The 23,924-nt window shown below is 42.9% G+C and overlaps 2 protein-coding genes and 1 long non-coding RNA gene across 6 annotated transcripts in view; 1 reads left to right on the top strand and 2 right to left on the bottom strand.

The window, feature by feature from the left end:
• Positions 1 to 6,260: 6,260 nt before the first annotated feature.
• Positions 6,261 to 9,658, bottom strand: LOC308473765. Its single transcript, XR_013984297.1, has 2 exons — positions 9,469 to 9,658; positions 6,261 to 7,003 (listed from the first exon to the last, which is right to left on the bottom strand). It is a non-coding gene; the product is annotated as an uncharacterized lncRNA (long non-coding RNA).
• Positions 9,659 to 9,723: 65 nt separating this feature from the next.
• SF3B6 (splicing factor 3b subunit 6) lies at positions 9,724 to 13,321 on the top strand. The gene is made up of 4 exons (XM_080999428.1): positions 9,724 to 9,896; positions 11,049 to 11,167; positions 11,714 to 11,852; positions 13,210 to 13,321. The coding sequence occupies exons 1-4, from the start codon at positions 9,867 to 9,869 to the stop codon at positions 13,297 to 13,299; spliced, it is 378 nt and encodes a 125-aa protein (XP_080855554.1). The 5' UTR covers positions 9,724 to 9,866; the 3' UTR covers positions 13,300 to 13,321.
• A 3,148-nt stretch (positions 13,322 to 16,469) lies between these two features.
• The window catches only part of FKBP1B (FKBP prolyl isomerase 1B), a 51,341-nt gene continuing 43,886 nt past the window's right edge, over positions 16,470 to 23,924 (bottom strand). For 3 of the 4 annotated variants that reach the window (XM_080999440.1, XM_080999439.1, XM_080999437.1), the window contains 2 exons: positions 18,593 to 18,705; positions 16,470 to 17,160 (listed from right to left, as the gene is read on the bottom strand). In XM_080999440.1, the coding sequence (XP_080855566.1) occupies positions 17,032 to 17,160; positions 18,593 to 18,703 (240 nt within the window). In that variant the 5' untranslated portion in view covers positions 18,704 to 18,705 and the 3' untranslated portion in view covers positions 16,470 to 17,031. Of the gene's footprint in view, positions 17,161 to 18,592; positions 18,706 to 19,626; positions 19,730 to 23,924 lie in introns of all 4 variants that reach the window. The other variant, XM_080999438.1, reaches the window with a different exon arrangement.

The following is a 23,924-nucleotide window of genomic DNA, read 5'->3' as shown; positions in this document are numbered from 1 at the left end:
TTTTTGTATCCCATAAAAGGCAATAGGAAATGGGTGTATCTTTTAGGATTGGTTATAGCAATCAGCCAATAGGAAATTCAACCAGGCTGATTGGACAGAGGCAGCCAAAGGAGGAGCAAGGGGGCTGGGCTGAGGGAATAGAAGTGCTGGCCATAATGGCAGGAGAGCAGGCCAGAGCTTGGTAACCATATACCACTGTGCCTCTCATTTATTTGTCTGACAAATAAATTATTATTTTAATTTCTCTATTGCTGCGTTGAATATTTCATTCCAGCTAAGCGTTAACCACAAGCAGGGTGCTACATTTTATGGTGCCTGTGACTCGGATAAGTGGTCTGCTGGAACGCAGCCCCTTCGCCTTACTGGGCAGGGTACAAGAGAGAGGACCACTCACTGCTTACCCAGCGCGCACTGGAAAGTTTTTTTCCAGGGGAACGCAGAAGTCTCGTCTGTCTGATACCCTGCCCACCGACGGCGACGGACCGGGGGGAACCAGAGAAATAAACAGGCAACCAACTAAGGGTAAGTGCACTAAGGGGTTTTTGGCCCTCCAATTAATTGGGAGGAAGAGAAGTCTTGATCAAACTTCTGCGTCTCAGTAAAGGGGAACTGAGTACGCTAGGTGGTTGGGTACATCAGATGGTGATCTGGTGTAGGGAAAGGGAAAGGTTGGGAGGTAGAGTATGGTGAAGTATCCAGCGCATTGTATGTGTGAGAAAGTACAATTTGTAGCTGACCTGAGTGTGGAGTGGGTAGTACTTCGGTTCCCGGTAAGGCGACTTCACCCGGGCAAGGAATCTCACGAAGCATGTGTGTGAGTGACTGAGTGGATACTTCACAGGGCCATACAATGGGAGTTGGGGGTTCAAAGGGGGAAAATACACCTCTTGAATGTATGTTAAATAATTTTAAGAAAGCCTTCTCAGGGGCATATGGAGTCAAAATGACGCCAGAGCGCTTGAGAACGTTATGTGAATTAGAGTGGCCGAAACAAAATACTGAATGGCCATCTCAGGGAACCTTTGATATAAATTTAGTAAGCAAACTTTGGTCTAACATCGCCAAAGAAACTGGAGGGTGCCCAGAACAATTTTCATATATAGATTCTTGGCTGAGCACATTAAATAAAAATCCTCCATGGATAAGGGAATGCAAAGTCAAACGATGCAAATTATTGGCTGTAAAAGCCGAAGCTAGGAAAGGAATCTTGCCAAATAAACTCAAACCCATTTTTGAGGGACCAGAGGAAGAGGTGCTTCCACCTCCACCCTATGCTCCACATCGAAGGGATGCTGATGAGCCAAATTATGGCCATTGCACGCCGAGTTTATCGGAATAGGGATGAGGCTGAGAAGCAAGAGAAGAAGAAGTGGCAGAAGGAAAAGATGGTGATGTTAGCCACAGCAGTGAAGCAAGACTACCGCCCCTTAAATGGAGGGAGAGGGCGGGGAAGGAATCCACCACTGGGAAGGAATCAATGTGCAAATTGCAAGAAGGAGGGTCATTGGAAGCGGGAGTGTCCTGAACCCCTGAGGTTGGAAGAAGTACGCCCAGGCCCAGGCCCAGGCCCAGGCTCCGGCCCAAGAAACCAGGGACGGGGACGGGGAATGATCCGAGATGGAAGATATCAGAGACCTGGACAAGGACGGAGTAGGGACAATTTCATTGGACTGGCAGAGGAGGATTTTACCCAAGACTAGGAACGACCGGACTCCATAAAGTTAGGCTTCCAGGAGCCCACGGTCACGAAAAGCACAAAAGTACAAAAAGCTGAACTTACAGGTTTAACTAGAGCTCTGCAATTGGCAGCCGGATGTAAGGCAAACATCTATACTGATTCTAAATATGCCTTCTTAACCCTGCATGCACATGGTGCTCTATGGAAAGAAAGAGGTCTAATCGGAGCCCACGGGAAGGCCTTGAAATATGGACCTGAAGTAGAAATCCTGTTGGAAGCAGTATGGGCTCCAGAACAGATTGCTGTAATGCACTGCAAAGGTCATGGACGAGGAAGGGATCCAATAACCAGAGGAAATCATGCTGCTGACAAAGCAGCCCGAGAGGCAGCCCAAAAGCCTGTGGGAGGATTTATAGCAGCCCTCATACCAGAGGTAGTTCCAGAAGAAGTTAAACCTCACTATACCCCAGAAGAGAGGAAGTGGGCTGAACAGGAAGGAGCGGTTGTGAAGGACGGTTGGATGATCCTGCCGGACAATAGGATTTATGTACCTCATCACCTAGCAGGCACAATTGTAAGAAATTATCATGAATCTACTCACCTTGGCGGTACTGCAACCAGAGAGAGTCTCAGTCGGAAGTTGTATATTATTAACCTATCACAATTAGCAACTTGCATTTCACAGAAATGTGTTCTTTGTGCTAAAAACAATCCCAGGCAGGGACCGGTACAACCTCCTGGAATCCAACATGTGGGATATGTCCCCATGGAAAGCCTAATTGTGGACTTCACAGAGCTGGTCCCTTCTAAGGGATTCAAGTATCTCCTTGTGTTTGTAGATACTCTTACCGGATGGGTTGAAGCTTTTCCCACCCGAACTGAAAAGGCACGAGAGGTAACTAAGAGACTCCTCACTGAATTGATCCCGAGGTTTGGGTTACCTAGATGCATTGGAAGTGATAATGGGCCAGCGTTCATTGATCAAGTAGTACAAGAAGTATGTCGAGTCCTACAAGTGAAATGGAGACTGCATGCAGCATATAGGCCTCAAAGTTCAGGGAAAACTGAAAGAATGAATCGGACTCTGAAAACCCAATTGGCAAAATTAACCCAGGAAACAGGATTGGGATGGGTAGATGTGTTACCCATAACACTGTTTCGTGTTCGGTGTGCACCCACAAAAAGACTTAAGTTGTCACCTTTTGAGCTCCTGTATGGGAGGCCGCCCTCCTTTGTTCAGGATATTCCAGCTGACCTCAAACAAATAGGAGACCATGTGACACAGGAACAAGTGCAATCTCTCTCCCGTGTTTTTGTTTCTCTTAACAGGTGGGCCCTCGAGTGCACGCCGTGCAGCATTGCCGAGCCGATTCATCAGTTCCAGGCTGGCGATAGCGTATGGGTGAAAGAGTGGAAACGTGATCCACTTGCACCTAAGTGGCGTGGACCTTACACCGTCTTGCTCTCTACTCCAACAGCGGTGAAGGTAGCTGAGGTGACCCCCTGGATTCATCACTCCCGTTTGAAGAAGTCCGAAGGCAGTTGGACGTGCAAAGGTGACCCCTCTAATCCTTTAAAACTGACTCTCTCCAAAAACCCCTGTATCTAGCCCTACGGGGAACGGGCTAGGTCACGGGCAACATTAGACGACCGGCCTGCTGCAGCCACAACCTGGAAGCTGGCTGACCTGCGCACGCCTGAAGCTTGAGGAGCGTCTAAACCAGCGATTGTGAACGGGAAGATTCTCTAATACAATTAATTGACTGCCCCCCCCCCCCTTGTGGAACAATTATCAGAGATATTACTCATTGGGGATCCTTGGGATATATGTTTTGGTCTTGGTGGTTCCCCATTTCTGTCACTGGGGGAATTATATTGGGGCTAATATTTTTATGCTATCACAATAAGGTAATCTTTTGTGGAAGGAATGCATATACTACACATCAACATGATTTTATTATTAATCCTGATCCCTTGGGAAGGGGAAGGGTCCTTGAATCTGACCAAATTTACTAAATATGGATTCCGCCATGACCACAATATGTGGGTAGGCTTAGCTGAGATGGTAGCCAATGTTGCAAATAGGACCAATTGCCTTGTTTGCTCTCTTGGGCCAGATGATTCAGAGGGAGGTATGCCCTTATTACCGATACCATTAAATGCCATTGGTATGGTAAGCGAAATGCCACACCAAACAGAAGTACAGAATTTCCCCGGATGGAACTCAACTAAACCAATACGAGTTATACCTGTGCAAGGGGAATTCTGTGTACATAAATCATCAGATGCAGCTGATCCTACCATGATAGGCTCTTCTCATTGTCACTATACTTGGGATTATATTAAGAATAGTCAAACCTGGGTAAACGGTACTACCTATCGAACTCGGAATACCTTGCCCTGTGCACCTCCTTTTATTCATGCATGGAAAGTGGTATGGAACATAACTGTGACAGAAAAAGGCAATCTAACATACTGCACTGCGAACTCTGTACCCCTTTTGATATTTCGCCTTCTGCACTCCACGTACCAAAAACCTCAGACCCGATGGTTGTGGTGGATATGTGGAGAATGGGCATACAAGAAGCTCCCTTCCAAATGGAGTGGGACTTGTTTCCTGGGATGGGTATTACCACCAATGTGGATTATGCCCACTAGTTCGGCCAAGCGTACACGAAGAAACGCTGATATTTCTCATATAGCAGGAGGAAGTACCCAAAGTTGGAGCGATACTGATGATTGGCCACCAGAGCGCATTATAGCCTATTATGATCCTGCCTCCTGGAATCCTGGTGAGCTCATACAAGGGGCACGGGATCCTATTTATAATCTAAACAGAATAATTCGATTGCAAGCAGTAGTGGAACTTGTAACCAATGCAACAGCCCAGAGTTTGAGACTTATTGCACAACAGCTGGATGAAAGTAGAGCCGCCATTTTGCAGCTGAAAATGGGAATGGATTATGTACTTGCCAGGCAGGGAGGCCTATGTGGAGTCTTGAACTTGACAGGGAATGCCTGTTGCTTTAACATTTCTGATAATGGTGAGGCAATCCGTGTGTTGGCCACAAAGATGGAGAGTATAGCACATGTCCCAGTACAAACATGGGAAGGATGGGATATGGGATGGCTCACCAACTGGTTACCTAATGTTGCGGGACTCAAAGGGATACTATTGTCTTGCTTGTTTTTCTTGACGGTAGTAATAATGGTTTTATGTATGGTGCCATGTATCATTTCATGTTTTAGAAGTACAATTAGCAAGATGATTTCGAATGAAACTCTACCTCATATCATGGCCCTATATAGAGCTTTACCTCAGGAATATGATGAAGGTCAAGCTATCAAGGACACTTGGGATGAAGGTCCTTGAGCTTGAAAGGGGGGAATGAGGCATCTAATCATAGCCTGCATTTTTATCAAGGCTTATAGTTTGATTAGGGTCTGTATTTTAAAATGAGCTTAAAGATTTTCAAATGTTTTATGCCAGGCAGAAGACCAGCTGCCTAAGTACTTTGGCAAGATGTTTATCCTCCTGGACAAGGGGGCCCCCTGATTTATAGCAGAAAACAATTCTCAAAGTCGTAAAAAGGGAATTACAGGCTGAGAGCAAGGTTACACCACCCTACATAATTAAGAGTTGGTAAATAGTAAAATAAAACCATGTGCCTTGAGCCATATCTTTCTAAGGTTAAAGGCCAAGAGCAAATGGAAAAGAAAGCAACTGGCTGGAGAAGTGTAAACAGAAGAAGAGGCTTTTTTCCTATTTTTATTTTGAGGCTGTAAACTGATTCCCTCCTTTTACTTTGAGAAGGTTTATTCTTCTAAAAAGCTATCTATGATAATGTATGAAATATACTGGCTTAAATGTAATTATGCAAAGGATCTAGAAAGAAAGAAATGTTAAATTCTTATTTCATAGAGTCATATTGCTGTAGGAGACCAGAGGGGCAAATGAGCCCAGCCCCCTGCCAGACAGGAGACGCCATCGAGCACTCCTGATATATGGTTGTCAGGCCTTTGTTTAAAGACCTTCAAAAAGGAGATCTTTCATTGATGATGCATGAGAATGTGAACCCAAGATCTCTGACATCTGTTTAAGATAAAAATTTAAAACTATTAACCATCTGTTTTGGAGGGCAATAGGGCAAGGAGGGCAAGAGGTGAGCTGATAATTAAGGTTCCTTGTTGAGACAAATGTAAGATATATGACTACTTATTTGTCATTTATAGATAGAAGAATATATAGCTTTTTGTATCCCATAAAAGGCAATAGGAAATGGGTGTATCTTTTAGGATTGGTTATAGCAATCAGCCAATAGGAAATTCAACCAGGCTGATTGGACAGAGGCAGCCAAAGGAGGAGCAAGGGGGCTGGGCTGAGGGAATAGAAGTGCTGGCCATAATGGCAGGAGAGCAGGCCAGAGCTTGGTAACCATATACCACTGTGCCTCTCATTTATTTGTCTGACAAATAAATTATTATTTTAATTTCTCTATTGCTGCGTTGAATATTTCATTCCAGCTAAGCGTTAACCACAAGCAGGGTGCTACAAACAGACATGTTAAACATGGCACTGAAGTACAAACGCTGTAGAATGCTTTATTTCATTTTATTGTACCATCACACAGTATTATCATCATCTCCTTTTGCGGATTTACACAGTGCCATTATGGTGATTCTCTACTCAGTAGCATTTGAACTCTGGAATGCACCAGAGAGGTGGTGGAACTCAGTTCCAGTGAGTTCCGGCTGAAAAAAATCCTTGCACAATATCAAATGTTTGCTGGCTCTAGCAATTTCATTCTTTGACTGCTGGTCATGCTGGCTGTGGCTGATGGGAGCTGTAGTCCAAAACCCCTGGAAGGTTTCATACCAGGTTTGGGAAGGTTGCATTAGACTAATATCTAAAGGAGGCCTCAGAATCTTCACAAAAGAGTTCTCATCTACTACATTTTTCAAGAGTTTGCAATCAAAAGCATTTGAGATTATGGAAGCAAGAGGAAATACTATTTTACGGATTTAGGCTCCAATCCTATACCTACATTTACCCAGAAGTAAGCTACACTGAATTCAAATGGAACTAATGCTGAATAGACATGAATAGGACTACACTGTTAATCCTCCAACTAGTAAAAGAGAAGTCACACAGATTTGTTAAAATCATACCAGTATTTGTAGTGATCTTCATAGCAGATGTTCTCAGACATTAAAAGTCTTCCTGATCTCTTGAAGAGCCTTGTCGTCTAATTCAAATTTCCTCTGGCTGCCTGGCTCCAAGAATTTCTTAATTGTGGAGATGTTGCTTACCCTTGCCTTCAAGTCCTATATTGAAAAACAAGAAGCACTTCTAAGAAAAAGGTACCAACATAGATGGGCTTACACAAAAATGCAGCTCACATATTGGAGAAGAAGACCAGGGGTGGCCAGGGCCTGGCCTGGCCAGGGGTGTAGGAAGGGGGGTGCAGGGGGCGGGCTGCCCCGGGTGCCACTCTGGGAGGGGTGACAAGATGGCCCCTGCCTCCCCCCAGCTGTAGAACGGCCGAGGGCATGTGCAGTCCATATGGGATACCGCTCGAGCGACAGCCCATATGGACTCCGCATGTGCGGCATTCCATAAGGAGTGCACACGCGTGAGATGCCGCACATGCGCAGTCTGCACGGGCTGCACCGCCCCGGGTGCTGGAGAGGATTCCTCCACCACTGGGCCTGGCCCCATCCATTGGCTTCAAATGTTTGCTTTCCTCTTCCCTCCCCATTCCTTTTCCCTTTTGTATCATGTGTATCATTGCAAGCTTGGGGGCAAGGGCCATTTTTACTATCAATATGTGCGCAGTGCTTTGAAAATTTTAGATTTTTCTAAATGTTTAGTAATAATTATTATTATTATTTCTAGACATGTGTTGAAGATTTATGTCATTCCAAGCAGTTATTTTATCATAGGATAAAAGTTTAAAATCACAAAGTTTTTAAATGCTCATTTTATGGAGGAATTTTGAAAAGCAATCTATCTGTTCATTAATAAGCAGTACCTTGTTTTTCAAGCATGCAAAAACCGTACAGAAAAAATTAAGCCCATGAGTCTAAATTAATGAAGTAATGCAGTATGTGTTAATAAAAAGTTTTTTAAAAAACCCATAAATACTACACGGGGTTATTAGTAATGTGTGGAGAGGGGTCTCAATTTTCTCCCTTCCCTATTTATTTCAGATTCATAAAATGAAATTGGGTAAAAGGCTGGTTTGATTGTAATAGTAATCCCATTGCTGCAAACAAATAAAGATTCTGACTAATGAACACAGTAACAATAATTTTCACATTCAATCACCTATGGGAAGGAGATCTGTGGACATATTGTCCCATGGTCCTCAAGCTACATGTGAAGAAATGTCAGTCAGTGTTGAGGGTATGTAGACCCCTGGCTCATACTGGGCAACAGAGGCTCATTGTAGGTTATTTCTGCTGCTTTTGTGTTTCAGACATGTAAGGCTGAGAGGCAGGCAGGGATAAAACATCTGTGGCATCTTCTGCTTCCTGTGCATCTAAGGAACCAGACTATCTCATCTTCAAGCAATGGAGTTGGCAGTCTATCATTATTGCTATTCTAAGTCTTGCTGCTGACTTTAGGCGGAAATCCAAAATTTCCCGCGCAGGCTTGGACCAGCGCCACCTGGCGGAATAATACTCCCAAAGCATTTAATCGACAATACACTGTGTGGCTACCCTCTTGTGGCTAAATCATATCATTTCAGGCTTTCTGAAATATGTCTCTCTGAAAGACATGTTTGCACAGTGCTCTTTACTTAACAAGCTTTGGGAGAAAGTGCTGGAGTGTGTAACTATATGACTGTGCAGAAAAAGTTAAATCTTTCAGCGGAGAATATTTTATTGAACTATATACCTACAGTATGGAAATTATCAACAGGACAATGGATATGCCTTAACGGTGACCAAAAGATTGATACTGAGGAATTGGAAAAATAAAGATATGCTATACCCTTCAATCAATGGACTGACAATATGACATCAATGGCAATTTATGAACAGACTGCTTACAGGCGCAGACTCTGTATGGATAAATACGATAGCATTTGGAATGAGTTTATGCAAAATTTAGTAGGCTATTAGCTTTTACATAAGCACTAGGGCAGGCATAGGCAAACTCGGCCCTCCAGATGTTTTGGGACTACAACTCCCATCACCCCTAGCTAACAGGACCAGTGGTCAGGTATGATGGGAATTGTAGTCTCAAAACATCTGGCGGGCCAAGTTTGCCTATGCCTGCACTAGGACAATAACACTATACCAATTTATATAAGAATGTATGGGAATACAGTATCATATACAGTGGTACCTCGGGTTACATAGGCTTCAGGTTACAGACTCCGCTAACCCAGAAATAGTACCTCAGGTTAAGAACTTTGCTTCAGGATGAGAACAGAATCCGTGCTCTGGCAGTGCGGCAGCAGCAGGAGGCCCCATTAGCTAAAGTGGTGTCTCAGGCTAAGAACAGTTTCAGGTTAAGTACGGACCTCCGGAACGAATTAACTACTTAACCTGAGGTACCACTGTATTGCTACCTTTTTTGTATATTTTCGTTTTTATATGTATCTGTGTTGTTGTTTTTCTCCCTCTCCCCTTTCCTTCTTCTTTTTCTGTATCACTTTATTTTTTTAAAACTGAAACACAAAAGAATGGCCAGGCTGCCCAGGTAATATAATCGGAGACAATTATCAGATATCGACGAAACCTCACTTTTTACATCAAAAACAAAACAAAACAAGAATTACGTAAGTTCCCATGGACTTCCTCCCTCCCCTTTATAGGTTAACTTTTTCTCCTGCAGTAAATTGCCTCCTTCGGCTGCTGAGCTTTGGACTTAAGCATCTTTTTCAAAAGGAGAAGAAGAAGGGGAGGGGGGGGAGAATCAGCAGCAACTGGATCCGCTCCAGATTATCCACCCCATCCCCAGCCACTCTTATGGCGGAGCGTCGGAAGTCAGACGTCATATCCGGGAGAGAGGCGAAGCGAAGCGGATGTTCCCCGCGCGCCTTCTTTCGGCGCAGGCGCAGGACGGGGTTGTGGCTGTACTGAGGCTTCGCGGCCCTCTCGCCTGGTCAGTCGCGGCCCCGACGACGCTCCTGTTTCCCTCAGCGGCGGCAGCAGCTTCCCACACAAGGCCGCCGCCATGGCGATGCAAGCGGCGAAACGCGCCAATGTAAGCTGGGACCCCCCCCCCCTTTCCCTTTCTCCTGTGCGTGGCGGGGCCATTTTGCACGTCGGCTGCCCTTTCCTCGCTTCCGACTCCGCTTCTCCTTTCTGCCTCTCTCTCTCGCCGCCTTCCGCGTCTGGTTCTGCGCCTCTTCCTCCTCCACCTTCGGGGCATTCAGGAGGGCGCGTCACGTGGGAAAGGGCGTGAAGCGGGTCCGCTGGGGTAGCCTCCTTCGGGCTGGGGGCGCCACTCCCATATGTTGTGGGGCTGCCATTATTATTATTATTAGCCGCCTTCGGGCTTTGGGGGGCACCCCATATGTTGTGGAGCTGTCATTATTATTATTTATTAGCCTTCGGGCTCGGGGGGGGGCACCCCCATATATTGTGGGGTTGCCATTATTATTATTAGTCTTCGGGTTCAGGGGGCTCCCCTATATGTTGTGGTGAGCATTATTATTATTAGCCTACTTTGGACTCTGGGGAGGCACCCCCATATGTTGTGGGGCTACCATTAGTATTATTAGCCTTCGGGCTCTGAAGGGCACCCCCATATATTGTAGGGCTGCCATTGTTGTTGTTGTTGTTGTTATTCCTCACCCACTTGACAAGTTTGCCCCAGCCACTCTGGGTGGCTTCCAACATATATAAAAACACAATAAAAGATTAAACCCTCCACTAGGCCTTTATGGTTTTTCTCCCGAAGCATCTCCTCTTGTGAACAGATGCCAATTTTCATTTGTCGACTCCTATGGTCCTGTCCTCTATGCCAGTAAATGTTGATTGATTGATTGATTGAAATAAAACATCTAAAACTTCCCCATACAGGGCTGCCTTGGAATGTCTTCTAAAGGTTGTATAGTTGCTCTTTTCCTTGGCTCAGGGGTTGCATAACTACACACCCTCCAACCTTTCTCCGATGTAGAGACCAGGAGTCGTGCTTTTTCTGTTAGCAAAGCTGGCTGGGGATGACCTGGATAGCACTCGCAACAAGGCGGAGTCATAGAATTGCATAGAGTTGGAAGGACCCCTGAGGGTCATCTAGTCCAACCCTCTGCAGTGCCAAAGTTAAAATTATTCTCTGATTACATATCTACATACCATACAAAGAAATCATGTTGCTAATTTGTTTCTGGTTTGTAATTTTTACCGACTCTAGATCCGTCTGCCCCCTGAAGTGAATCGAATTTTATATATCAGAAACTTACCGTATAAGATCACAGCAGAAGAAATGTATGACATTTTTGGAAAATATGGACCGATTCGACAAATCAGAGTGTAAGTCTGTTGTACGTTGCCAAACAAAGCATAGAAATTAGAATTTTCTTACTTATGTCAAGTAGTTTCTAGTTGACTGACAGATCATTATTGCAGCTTTCAATGTAAAATAAAGCAGTTGGGGGTCTAAATATATCAGCCCACTTGATTTGAATTCTGTTTGGGGAACAAACCAATATAGGCAATGTACATAGAGATATAGATAATATGGGGGATATTCCGTGAGTGAAAATATTAGAATTATGTAGAGAGTTTTGGTTGTGTGTGTGTTTGGGTTGGGTTTTTTTGTTTTGTTTTTTTACAGGGAGGATAATTAATAGACCCAAAAGGGAGCAATTTGTTGTGAGAAAATTGTTACTGTACGCAGCCCAATCTAATGCACAGTTTCATTGGCTTCACCTCCAAGTGAGACAGCATAGGATTGATGTCACTGCCTTTCCTAGGGTCAGAATGTAACAGTGACTACAACAAAGAGGTGTAAATATTAACATGATTTTTTTCTTAACTTTTGCTAACATTCATTTTTTGTTTTGTTTTTTGTTACAGAGGAAATACTCCTGAGACTAGAGGTACAGCCTATGTTGTCTATGAAGATATCTTTGATGCCAAGAATGCTTGTGACCATCTGTCAGGATTCAACGTGTGCAACAGATACCTTGTTGTCTTGTACTATAATGCAAACAGGGCAAGTACAAGAGCTTTTCTTAAAACATTTGAACATGAGATTAACTTTTTTATAGGATCATTGTGAAAACAGTGCTGGAATAATTCAGTATAAGTGAATTGGGGTGTTTCCTCTTTATTTACCCTCAATAGCAGGGGCTTGTATGAAGGAAACAGGACTCTTCCAGTCCTGTTTATTTCTAATCAGATTGTGTGTCCCTTAAGGTTCTCTAAAGCAAATATCCTCTAAACTACTTCGGCTGAAAATTGAAGTGAATCTGTATTTTGTGTAAATCAAAAAACCTGAATCATTCTTGAAAAGTGTTTATCAAACTCGGAACAGAACAAGTTCAATACAGGCTGCGTATTCAGAGCAAGGTATTGACTGAATGCCCCAGCCAGAGTATTCAGAGTGGACGGGAAAATGCACAATCTCACAGGATTTCCATACGTGTTAGGTTTGTCCAGCCCACTGTATGGACGAGGAACCAGCAGGCAGGATGGAGGCTTGTTGTTTCAATGCTTTAACTCACTGTTGCAGACTCTGAAATAACTTTGTGGGAAAGGTCTGGATTTCTGTGTACCACAGAAAGAAAATGAGCAAATGATTTGAATGGTTTGACTCCTCAGTCTAGCATCTTAGTTTTGAGCTGCTTTGGCTACTAACATAACTGGCATTTATGTTCAAATCTCTCTTGAGGGTCAGAACAGGTACAAAGACGTCAGGGTTTTAATCTGTGCATTGATTGATTGACTGAATCTGTGCAGATCTTGATATGTCTCGTAGAAGCCCTGCATCTGTCTTGTCTATGGGACAAATGTGGGTTTTTTCCGCAGAAGTTAAAATGCCAGCAAAAAGGGGGGCAGCGGAATGGGGGTTAGTTTAGTTGCTTGTACCACATTGATGTCTTAAAACAAAGAAAGGGATCACATTTCTTTCATCCAGTTCACAAAGCTTCTTTGCTTGGTTACTTGGAGGTGAATCTTTCCACAGATGATGAGAGGAGATGCCTTATAAAAGCCTGTTAACAGGTGTGCCTGGGGGCACCCAGCAATTTCTCCTCTGTTCCACCTCCTGATTTGTGAAAATCTTAGAGCAGCATGGGCACAACATGAGGCTGCTTATGCAGTATTATTTAGGGTCAAGCTGTTCTTTCCCAAATACCTTTCCTGAGGAATTAAATAAATGTGTTTTGGAACATAGTTACTATAAAGTGTCTGCTTTTCTTGGTAGCAAGGCAACTTACCAGTTTATCATTTAAATTGATAAGATAATCATTTAAATTAAAAAGTGAGATTGCTTTGAATTAAATAGATGGGATGAAGCTGTTTTGACTAAAGAGTGTTCTTTTGTTAATAATATTTTTGTTTTTTTACAGGCATTCCAAAAAATGGATACAAAGAAGAAGGAAGAACAGCTCAAACTTCTGAAGGAGAAATACGGAATAAATACAGACCCACCAAAATAAAAATTATAACCTCTATGAGGAATTGGCTCTTTTGGACTTTTTTTTTCTTTTAAAAAATCCTATCGGTGTTTCTAAACTAAGTGCCCCACAAAATGTGCATGATTAGTTTGGAGCAAGGACATTTTGGGATGCTAGATTTAGTGCAAATATAGCTTTATAATCCCAGTTTTGGAAAGACTCGTGACTGCCCTGCCTTTGAAATTAAGGTTAGCCATAGAATTTGGTACACTTTTGTAGAAATCTCCTACAGCTCAGAGCCTTATAAAAAGGCTTTTTGAATATTTAATGAATATAATCATTACAGTTGTGAGAACATGTAAAACATTCCAGGATAAAATTCTGTATTTAATCTGTTAGAAAAGTACACTTATTTTGTGTTTTGGTTTCATAAATGTATTTTCACAATTTGTCTTTTTCAGTGGCATGAAGATATGCTTTAGAAAAGAGCTGCAAGTAGGGAATGAGGTTTGCAAGTGAGATACTATGCCTAGTGTTCATCTAACCTTAGGGAAAAATTCAGCTTAATAATGTCTGATGCAATTAGGGTAGTGAACTGGCTCCAAGATGTATTTTAAAGAGCTTTGTTACAGAGAATAGCAGAGTTCATTTGGCATTTGCTGCAGTGGTCTATTTGCCTGGCCGACTGTCCTACTATCTTGGGTTTTGAATCCATAGTTCATCTGCAAGGACAACTAAAACGACAAACTCATCTCTACAGTGAAGCTCTTCAAAAGATGAAAGAAGTTCTAGGCTTATTGTGTCCATCCAGAGACAGTGTCAATTTTTTTTTGGACAATGTTTTTCTGGTCTGGCTTTTCGTTTTGCTGTTAATATTGCTTGCTCTTCTAAGTGACAGACATAACTTTAAAATTAAGTTTTAACTTTGTTCATTTGACAAATAAAAATAGTATGCCATTTTCCTTTTAATTTCTGTTACTATGTGTTTATTCAGATTTTAATGTTTCTTTGGCTCTGAGAATATAAAACCAACTGTTCTTAGTGCTGATTACTCAGCAAAGCAGTGTCTTTGGGCTTTCATTGACAGAGGAGATTCACAGATTGCTCTTCTAGAGCTTATTTTAGGGGCCCTGTTTCTCTGTGTGCACACAAAGTAAACAGTTTTTGCTTTCTGCACAAGGATATGGAAAGCAAGTGCCTAGAGGGTTATTTGGATGAAATCTCTTCAATATTTTCCTTGTGGTGCAACAAAATACAAGGAATGAGACCAATTTAAAAGGAATGGGGGAAAGGGTGGCTTGCCAAGGTATTAATGTCCTTGTACAATTCTGTTGATGCAGTTAAATTTAAGGTTTTTGTTTTTTTTAGGCTACACCAGAAACTGCCCAGAAAGTAGCTTATCCTTCTAAAATGCTTTTATGTTAACAATGGAAGGAAACAGAATTCCCTTATTTGAAAATTACACTGGCATAATTCTACAACAAAGCTGAGAGGAAAAGAGCACAAATTAATGCTTTGGTTGTCTTGATGAATATCATAATCCTTATATATATCTGCAACTTGTGACAGTACGTGGAATGGGGTGCACTGATATAACTAATCTAGTTGCCTAAGCTTAGCATTTAGGTAAGTCTCAGATCAAAAACTTAAAGATTAGCTCCTGACCCTCATGATTGTAGGGGCAGAATGCTCAAACCAGAAAGTTCCTGAACAAAGCTAATTTTTATTGAGAAAGCAAGCCAAAGCTTATATGCTAGTCTTAAGCCCTCTTCCTCCACGCCTGGCTCCTGTCATTTTATTGCCTCCTGCTTGAGGCATCTATATACTTCTTAGTTATTCACATTTCTAAGTGGTGTGCATCAAAGCAATCCACAGAAAATGGGACAAATACAAAAATGATCACACAACACTACGTTAAAATGCTGTTAAAACCTAAAGTTTAGCAAGGTGGGCATTTCACAGCCTTGACCCCACTATGCTGGCTGCATAGGTAATAGTTACGGACTGTTAATCTGAGCCAGGGGGGGATCAACAATACAGACTCCCCCCCCCCCCCGAAGATCTTTGTGATCAGGCCAGGATATAAAAGATCAGGTGGTTTTTAAGATTTACCGCCCCCATGTTAAGGTGCTTGTAATTTAATTTTCCAAGAGGAAAAACCCGCCCCAAATCCTGCACAGTGATTCCACTCTAGCTTCTGTGTTTCTACTAACCTCAAGTGTGAAAGCTAAGCGGGTATCATTTTGGTCAGCCTGAATGGGTTCCATCACTTACAGATTGCCTAGCTGGGCTTGTATGGCATATGAGTTCCCCAAAAAAGAGCAGAGATAAAATCATATGGGAGGAATTGTAGCTCAATGGTGTAAGAAGGCCCAGGTTACAATCAGGCACATCATCAATCAAAAGGACCAGATAGCAAGTAATGGGAAAGGACTCTGGCTGAAACCTCAAAAAAACACAGCTTGTCAGAACAGATGATGATGAGCTAGGCAAGTTGAGCTATCCTGTCCTTTCCCTTTCAGTACCCGCTACATGCACACCTCCCCCAAATCTTCTGGGGACATACAAGGGCCCACAGCTAGGAGAAAATAAAGTCTCTCTGTGCAGAAAGAAATCTGACGACACTGGACGTGGCCCATTATTTACAGAGTATATTTTGAGTGTAGAACACGGTATCCTTTCTTAAATCCATTTTGTACAGAGTTTTAATTATTCAAATACAGGCAATCCTTGTTTTGCTCACATTGGCAGGGCCCGCGTAAAGGGTTTGGCCCTTTTAGTGACGTTTTTGTGTCACTTCCAGGTTTGGCACTGGGTGCGCATGCGCGATTGGACGAACATCAGTCGGTCTTTGCCTGTAATACATGAAAAGCACTTGTTTCTGGACTTCAACTACAGCACCGAAGCTCAGTGGCAGGACACCTGCCTTGCATGCAGAAGGTCACAGACTCAATCCCTGGCATCTCCAGGTAGGGCTAGGAAAGAGTCCTGCCTGAGAACCTGGCAAGGCACTGCCAGTCAGTGTAGACAATATTCAGATAGACCAATGGTCTGAATCAGTAGAAGGAAGCTGTCTATGTGCCTATAGTAAAATTTTGGTTATTAGATCCGATTATTCAAAAACTGGAGCAATATTACCAGTGGAGTGAGAAAGAATTCTTGCGCTTAAGTTTTTTTAACTGCTTAAAAAAATGAGAAAGCACAGAAATCCATAAAGTATCAAGATTTTATTTTTCTTCTTGGAAAGTTATCACGTGAGATGTTTTCTTTAAAACAGCAGCAAGCAGAACATACAAACTGAGGGGAAAGTGGCAGCGCAGGTAACTTGGTTTGGCTAATGCCCACTCGTGTACGAAATGTACACTGGATTTCTGAGCACCCTTGTGTGTGTTTTTCTTTAAGTGTATAAGGCAGTGGTTTTTCAGCAAGTAAACTTTATATATTTATAAGTTTATATATTTTTATATATTATATATAGTTTCAATCACAATTTTGGAGCTTCACATGCAAATTAAAATGAAATGTACAACTCAGATGTAACAGCCATCTTTTTTTCCTGTCTCTACAGCAAAGAAGCATCTAATCGGGGACAAATTCCAACACTAATAACAGTAAAAAAGGGAGGAAGAAGTGGGGAAAACAACCCTCAGACGAGGCATGGTAGGCATGAGAGCTTGAGTGAAAACGATGGAAATTCAGTGAAGATGCCTCCCATTCAGAGGAAGGGGAAAGAAGGGTGGTTATCAACAGGTGCTTTCAGTCAGTTGCTCCTCTTTACTCTATCCTAAGTAGCTCCACGTCAAAAATCAGAGTAGCGTTGGGAGGGATGACTCCGGGATGCCCCATGGGTCCATACGCCATGTCAGGTGTACAGGTCAACTTTGCTCTTTGTCCTAGGCTCATCTGGCATTTTTTTTAAATGATAGCAAATGGGAGAGAGAAAATGAGAAGCAAAAGAAAAGATCAGAACATGTCAGCAACGCAAGCATTTCAAGATGTGCTATATGTTAAAAAAGAGTGGTTCCAGTGAGGAAGTCACAGGTCATAATCGCCATCTTTTAAGTAATAGGGGTCAAGATACCATGCAGGAGGGGCGACTAACCTGTGGCTCTCTAGGTGCTGTTGGACTACAAGTCCCATCATCCCTGACTACTGGGCTGCTAGGAAATGGAGTCCAACAAACTCTGGAGAGCCAAAGGTTCCCCATGCTTGCCATCTAGCAACCAAACACCACCAGAAGAACACAGGAATTTGCAGTAGTGCTATGCAGAATGGTACTTTGGCCAATCTGCCAACAGGTGGAAATAATATATTAATGGCATCACAGTAATTCCCAATGCAACAATCCACTAGGTGGAGCCAACAGACACTTGACCAAGGCAAGCAATTAATTGAAGGATATCAATGAGAGGTTGGATGCCTTAGGATGGCAGAAACTGCACTCCTAGAAACAATTTCATTGGCGTAAGCATGACTGAACATAATGGAATGAACCTCTGAGTAAAACACACATGAGGGTGGGAAAAGTGCCATCTTAAAAGTAAGGTATTCCTCACAAACACTGAATAATTTTCTCTGCCGCACTCCACCTGGAGGTTGTATATTTGGTAATATAGCAGCTTCAGGAATCTAAAAAGTAAAGCTCTGCTCCAGGAAGAGCAGAAGCAGCTGCAGAGGCACTCAGTTGATCATACACCTGAGGAAGATACAATCATGAGCAAATTCACTGCACTAAATTCAGACTTTGCCCAGGATGTTTAAGGCCTATTCACATTGGCTGTATGGACTCCCAGCTGACTGAGCCTGCAAGTAGGCAGTTGCCAAGCATGTTGCTTAGACTGAATTTACGATGCACCACTGCGAACCTAAATCACTGGTTGATTAATTTTAAAAGGTGCTATTTGATTCATTCCTTAAATTACTGCAAATGTAGGTCCTGGAGCATTTTCAGATGTGCAGCAAAAGTTGATCTCTGCTGAATTTATGGTGATAGCGGGAACATAGCCAATTGATGCTCCGACAGGCTGAAGCAGGAAGTGCTGGAGTAATGCCCCTGGCTTCCAAAACTTTAAAGGGCAATCCTAGGTATGTCTACTCAGAATCAAATCCCACTGAGTTAAACTGGACTTCCCATCAGGTAAGTGTGTACATAGGATTGCAGCCATATCCTGCTGAATGCTGTTTATATTCAAAGCAGCATACAAGTCCATGCACATTACGCTCCGCTCTGAGACTATAAATATGACACTCTTCCCACCCTCCCTATGATGTTAACCCCTCATTATTGTACTTGTTCTATCGGTTCTGAAAAGAGCATCAGCATAATCCTGCATACCTGTGCAGTACCTTCCTCAAATCCTTTAATGACCTCTTGCCTGCCGATCTTGAACCTGAAAGGCTTGTTTCGATCTCGGGAGGAATCAAACTTCTTTCCGTTCTGTAGCATTCCTGCCAGAACACAAAAACAGCTCCTGTTCCAGTCAAGCCTGCTGAGTTTCTGAGATGGTGGCACATTTGAAAAATGGCTGCCGAAGTCTGAACAAAACAGGTATGCTCTGCTGGTCTTTAAAGGCTAGGCTCGGAAGCCCACATACGGAGGCCTCTAAGAATTATCTGCAATATCCCCATGACAGTGGTTTGTTACTGTAGTTATCTGTGTGGTGGTAATTCAGGCCTAGAGGTCACTACCAAGCCTTGGGTCACCCAACGCTGGACACTAAAAAGCAATATTTTGCTCCCTTGGTGCTGGTCTGTTGCAAGACACTTCCAGCTGCACTATAACAGGACTGCATTTATCCTTCAAATTCCAGACTATGAATGAGTGACCAATTTCTTACAATTGCGTAACCCTCCCAGCAATGCTGTTGCCTGCAAAGACCCCCCAGAGTCATCCAGACAAATTGGCAACTAGGGCAGCCAACACAAGACTATCCGGTTACAGACAAACAAGCTGCGCTTTATATATTCAAGAGAAAAGATGACACAAGCAAATAAGTAAACAAAAAACAAAAGTTCTCAATATTACTACTACCAATAAAACAACAGAGGCTTTAAATTTTTTAAAACACTGGAATATGAATTTTGTATATTTATGCCAAAACGCTTGGGAGCCATGATGGACTTTCTAATGTGAAAAGAGTTAAAATTCTAGGCGTCAGCCAAGAGAGAAAACAATGATAAATAATAATTTTATAGACTGCTGTCATGTCTCTCCCTTGCTTGCCTTTGTTCTAAACTAACGCGTGCGTACATTTTAATCAAATTGATTACATAGCAATACCGGCATGTTTCCCTTTCAAATAGCGCATGTTCCTGAAATCAAGAACAAATAGAAATTGGCAAGCCAGAATACACTCTGTAAAGTCTGACCTTGCATTATGCAGGTTGAAACAAAGCCTAGAAACTTCAGTGGACAGCTGCGTAATGTATAAACTTTTTCTACTAAAGGCCAATGTGACCACACTCAGCATCACTAGAAACAAAAGAAATGTGCAAGAGAAACCAGTGGAAACACGATAAAACGTTAGTTAAAATGGCACACACATATATACACAGCATAACAAACACACACAAAATATAATGACAGAAAAAAATAGGAAAAGGATTAAGGCTTTCATTAGCATTCCCAAAATATATGGGGTGTTCCTGCCAGCCAAAATGAGTGCCAGGTGAGCCTCTGTGCCTGGTGGAGCCAGTAAAAGTCTTTGTAGCTAAGCATAAAATGAATCATACCTAATCCAAGATAATCTGCCATCACTTAAGGGAGATCATCATTTAAGTGGGGAAGCATGTTCAGTCCAAAGGGGATGCATTCCCTTGTGGGCAACTTTCTAGGGGCCACATATCAGTGGTGGGTGGGGCCAGAGGCAAAATTGGGTTGAGCAATGAATGTAAACTTTACCTTTCTATATTAGGGTAGTTTCTACGCATATTCTATCCTCCATCCAGGAAAGCAAGAGGCATGATCAGAGCAAGGGTAATTGTGTGGCCTAAGGGGAGTCCTGAGGGCCAGGCAGAGAGGCCTGAAGGGCCACGTTCAGATTCCAGGTTCCCCATGCCCAACATAAAAGCATGGAAATAGAGGTTTCCCCAGCTGCATAGTGGAAAACTTTGCTGTGGGAGATATCGGGTGATGCCCTATAGTGGCCCTGTTCTGGATGGGTCCTGGGGAAATCCTTAAATTTCTCAGCTGCTCATACTTTACTCAATTATATTCCAATGCTGTGGGCCTTAACGAAGGGGCAACCTAATGTTCTCTGCACTCTCCCACCTGAAAAAGCTATCCTTAGCAGGTGGCATAAACAGAACAAACATTTGGACATTTGAGATCCATACTTGGAATTGTCTGAATGAAGTAGAAGCCCAGAGGCTCTGCTGGAGCCTATTCCCCGCCCCTTCCGCCTCCCTTCAAACAAATGTCATGGCAAGAGACTAGAAGAAGCAAGAGACTAGAAGAAGCATAGGTAAATATACCTCACCAAGAGCTTCCAAAATTAAGTGGAACTTAAGAGTCAAAATAGATGTGACATGGTAGCCCCACTGGTGCCTAAAGAGAGGGGCAATGCCTCTCAGTTCATTCATAGCCCACCTTTCCACCAAGGAGCTCAAAGGGCATACATAGTTCTCCTTCTCCCCATTTTAGCCTCAGAACTACACTGAGAGTTAGTTTAGGGAGAGACTGTGATTACCAGACTACCAACTGCGTCACCCAGTGAACTTTATGGCCTAGCAGGAATTTGAATCCTGGTCTCCAACACTTTAACCGTGACACCTCACTGGTCCATTCTACTCTGAAAGATATCTGTGGCCGAGGGAGCCAAACACTCCCTCATCTTACCTTCCTGGCTAATGTCATTCAATAAATTTTTCCTCAAACATGGTTCCAGTGCTAGACTTGAGCTGGCCTTGGGAAAAAGCATCTGGGGTGACAGAATGTGATGTAGTAAGGCAGGAAAATTTCCACTCCACTCATCCACACATCCCTTCCTTGTAAGTGAATGGAGCATGCTTAATATCAAACACAGCAGCGCCCCCGCCCCATCACATCTTGCTCAGCATATGACTAATTCCTTAGCTAATACTGTCTTCTGATAATATGGCTGAAGGGCAGTCACACCTCAATTAAGGCTGAGATGCTTAACTGTACCAGATACAGCTGCACTGGTGACATGCTGACTCATCCCAGAAACTCAAGGATACTTGAAAAAAATTTATCTGCAAAGAGACAGTATGAACATCTGCCAAAAATCCAAATATAGCTGCAGCTGTTTTGAACCACAGTCTAAAGGAATGTAGGAACACAGACCTTTTTGCTTCTATTCTGAATACCGTGAGTACGTGCTTTACCTGGTCAGGGGAAGTTATTCACTCATGCTGTTTCCAGGTAAGATTCTCATTTTTGCAAATCTCAATTGCAATAAGAATACATTGTCGGTTGTGATTTTGGGAATGACTATTCTGCCACTTGCTATTAATAGTCCTTGCTGAGAGCCAATCAGCATTTTAACAACCCAATATGGCTTCGGCTTCTGAGTTGCTTGTCATCTCCAGCACAGACAGTCACCGAGTGCAAGTTTTTGCAAGGCTTGCAAGTTAAATGCTCCTGCTCATGTCCTCTTTTGATCCATACAGCACGTAGGGACTTTACATCGAGCCTGTGCCTTTGGCTGCTTTGACAACTTTGCTTCAGAGACATCAACCAGCAATCCTGCAGCACTGGATAATGTGTCTGTAATTAACATTATGAGAGGCCTTGGGACATTTAGGCGCTGAAAAGGGAAAATGATGAAATTGGGTGGCAGCAGAGCTTGCTTTACAGAACAGGGTTTCAAATAATTCACCAGGATGGTCAAAATATGCTTAACATTGCTGCGTTTCCAGTCCATTTGATATCACCTGCCCTTTATTTGCTGAAAAAAAGATTTTACTCTCCTCAGTTGATTATATTGTGTTCATATACGCATAAACAATCCAACCCAATCTTTATAATGATCACTTATCAGCCACTAAGTTACAGTCAAACAAATATGATTATAAATTGCAATTTACCGGTCAATATAAGAATATTAGAAATTAACAACATAGCAAAAGAGAAGGATATGTGTGTGCATTGTCACACATTCACAGTCATACTTAGAATGGATTATTGTGTGCTAGTATCGTTGGTAAGAAGATTTAATATAAGCAGTAAATGTAAATGTAAACTGTGGACGTCCCACTACCCCAAGAAAATAAGTGAGGCAGGGGGAGAAGAAATAAGAGAGAGGTTGCAGGTCTCATTCAGATGACAACATGTTGCCAAGCATCCCAGGAAGACTCAGGTGTGCTTTCTTTGAAATATTCTTGCATTTAGCCCAAGACAGGACACATTTGACAGATCACATAAACCTTGACTTAAATTGTTTTTATACATTATTTTCCCCCATTTTGAGGCGGGGGGGGGGAGATCAAGCTGGATTATGAAAAATCAGGAGACAAGTAAAACCAGAAACTGATCATATAGAGAAGGAGGAGTTCAAAGAAACCCCTAGCATGTCAACAACACATGTGAGAAGTCTGCAGAATCATGCCCCTCACTGCCCATTCTGCTCCATTTGCATTCAGCTAGGCTGCAGAGGAGCCCTATAGACAGGCCTACATTTATGCATGGAGTTCTCAAGGTAAGGGAATTCTGGGTTCTCTCACGTGGAAGAGAACACATTGCACACACAGTGGTAGCTGCTTACTTTGGGTCTCTTCTCACGTTGGCTGAATGCCTAGTGGGGAACACGGCCAGAGAACGCATCAACAATGGGCAAAGTTAACACACAGCTCCAGAGCCCTTCTTTCTCATGTGCTTTTAAAATGTGAATGGGTGCATCAGAACTTCTGCCTGCTATATAAAGATGGTCGTGTTGACACCTCCATATCCCTGGCCAGAACTGATCATGCAAGGACTAAGAAGTCCTACCCACCCTGCACACGGCTGCCATTTAAATTTTAGTGATGGTGCTGATCCCTTGTTAGGGCAGGGGGAGTTTAACTCAGTCACACTCCCCTCCCACTACCGAATCAGGGACAGGTCTATTTAACTATATGTAGCACTGCTTTGTTCATGCATAGCTGCCATGAAATGACAAGTTGTGGCAGAGAAGTAAAGTTCCTTTGACCACTGTGTTGAATCAAGCACCATGAATAAGCCACATAGCAATGAGCTGAAAACTGGCAACACCAGATTTTAAAGGGAAAGTATTTGTTATTTCACCTGCCAACTTGCCCTTTGCTCACTCATCTGTGAGGCCATTGGGTTGGGGCAGGGAAGAGGATGCGAGTATGGTGACAATGGAGGGAGCTGCCATCTTTTCTCTTGGCACTGATAATGCCTACAGTCTGATCAACAGAGCTGAGATGCTCTTTTACAGCAGGTTTGTCTGGGCAAATCAGGCCTGAGTACCATGTTTGCAATCAAACCCACAATAATAGTAACAGTATTTTATTGATCCTCCCAGACTATGACAGTCTCCAGTTCTCTCTAGACCACATGCAGTAAACAATACCAATAACCAGCTGGACTGATAGTCCTCTAGTCTGATATCTATTTAACGTATCAACAAAAGTTGTTGACTGACAGTCTTGATTTGTTGTACACAGCGAACAAGCGACTGGGCACTTTAAAATGCATATGTGGT

Source organism: Podarcis pityusensis, assembly GCF_964106645.2.
Source record: "Podarcis pityusensis genome assembly, chromosome: 3".
Taxonomy (NCBI): domain Eukaryota; kingdom Metazoa; phylum Chordata; class Lepidosauria; order Squamata; family Lacertidae; genus Podarcis; species Podarcis pityusensis.
Note: the sequence above shows the minus strand (reverse complement) of the source record. Positions and strands in the feature narration are given on the sequence as shown.

Coding starts and splice junctions, on each gene's coding strand:
- SF3B6 (XM_080999428.1), top strand. CDS start 9,867: ATGGCGATGCAAGCGGCGAAACGCGCCAAT. Junction 9,897..11,048: donor AAGCGGCGAAACGCGCCAAT/GTAAGCTGGGAC, acceptor TACCGACTCTAG/ATCCGTCTGCCCCCTGAAGT. Junction 11,168..11,713: donor CCGATTCGACAAATCAGAGT/GTAAGTCTGTTG, acceptor TTTTTGTTACAG/AGGAAATACTCCTGAGACTA.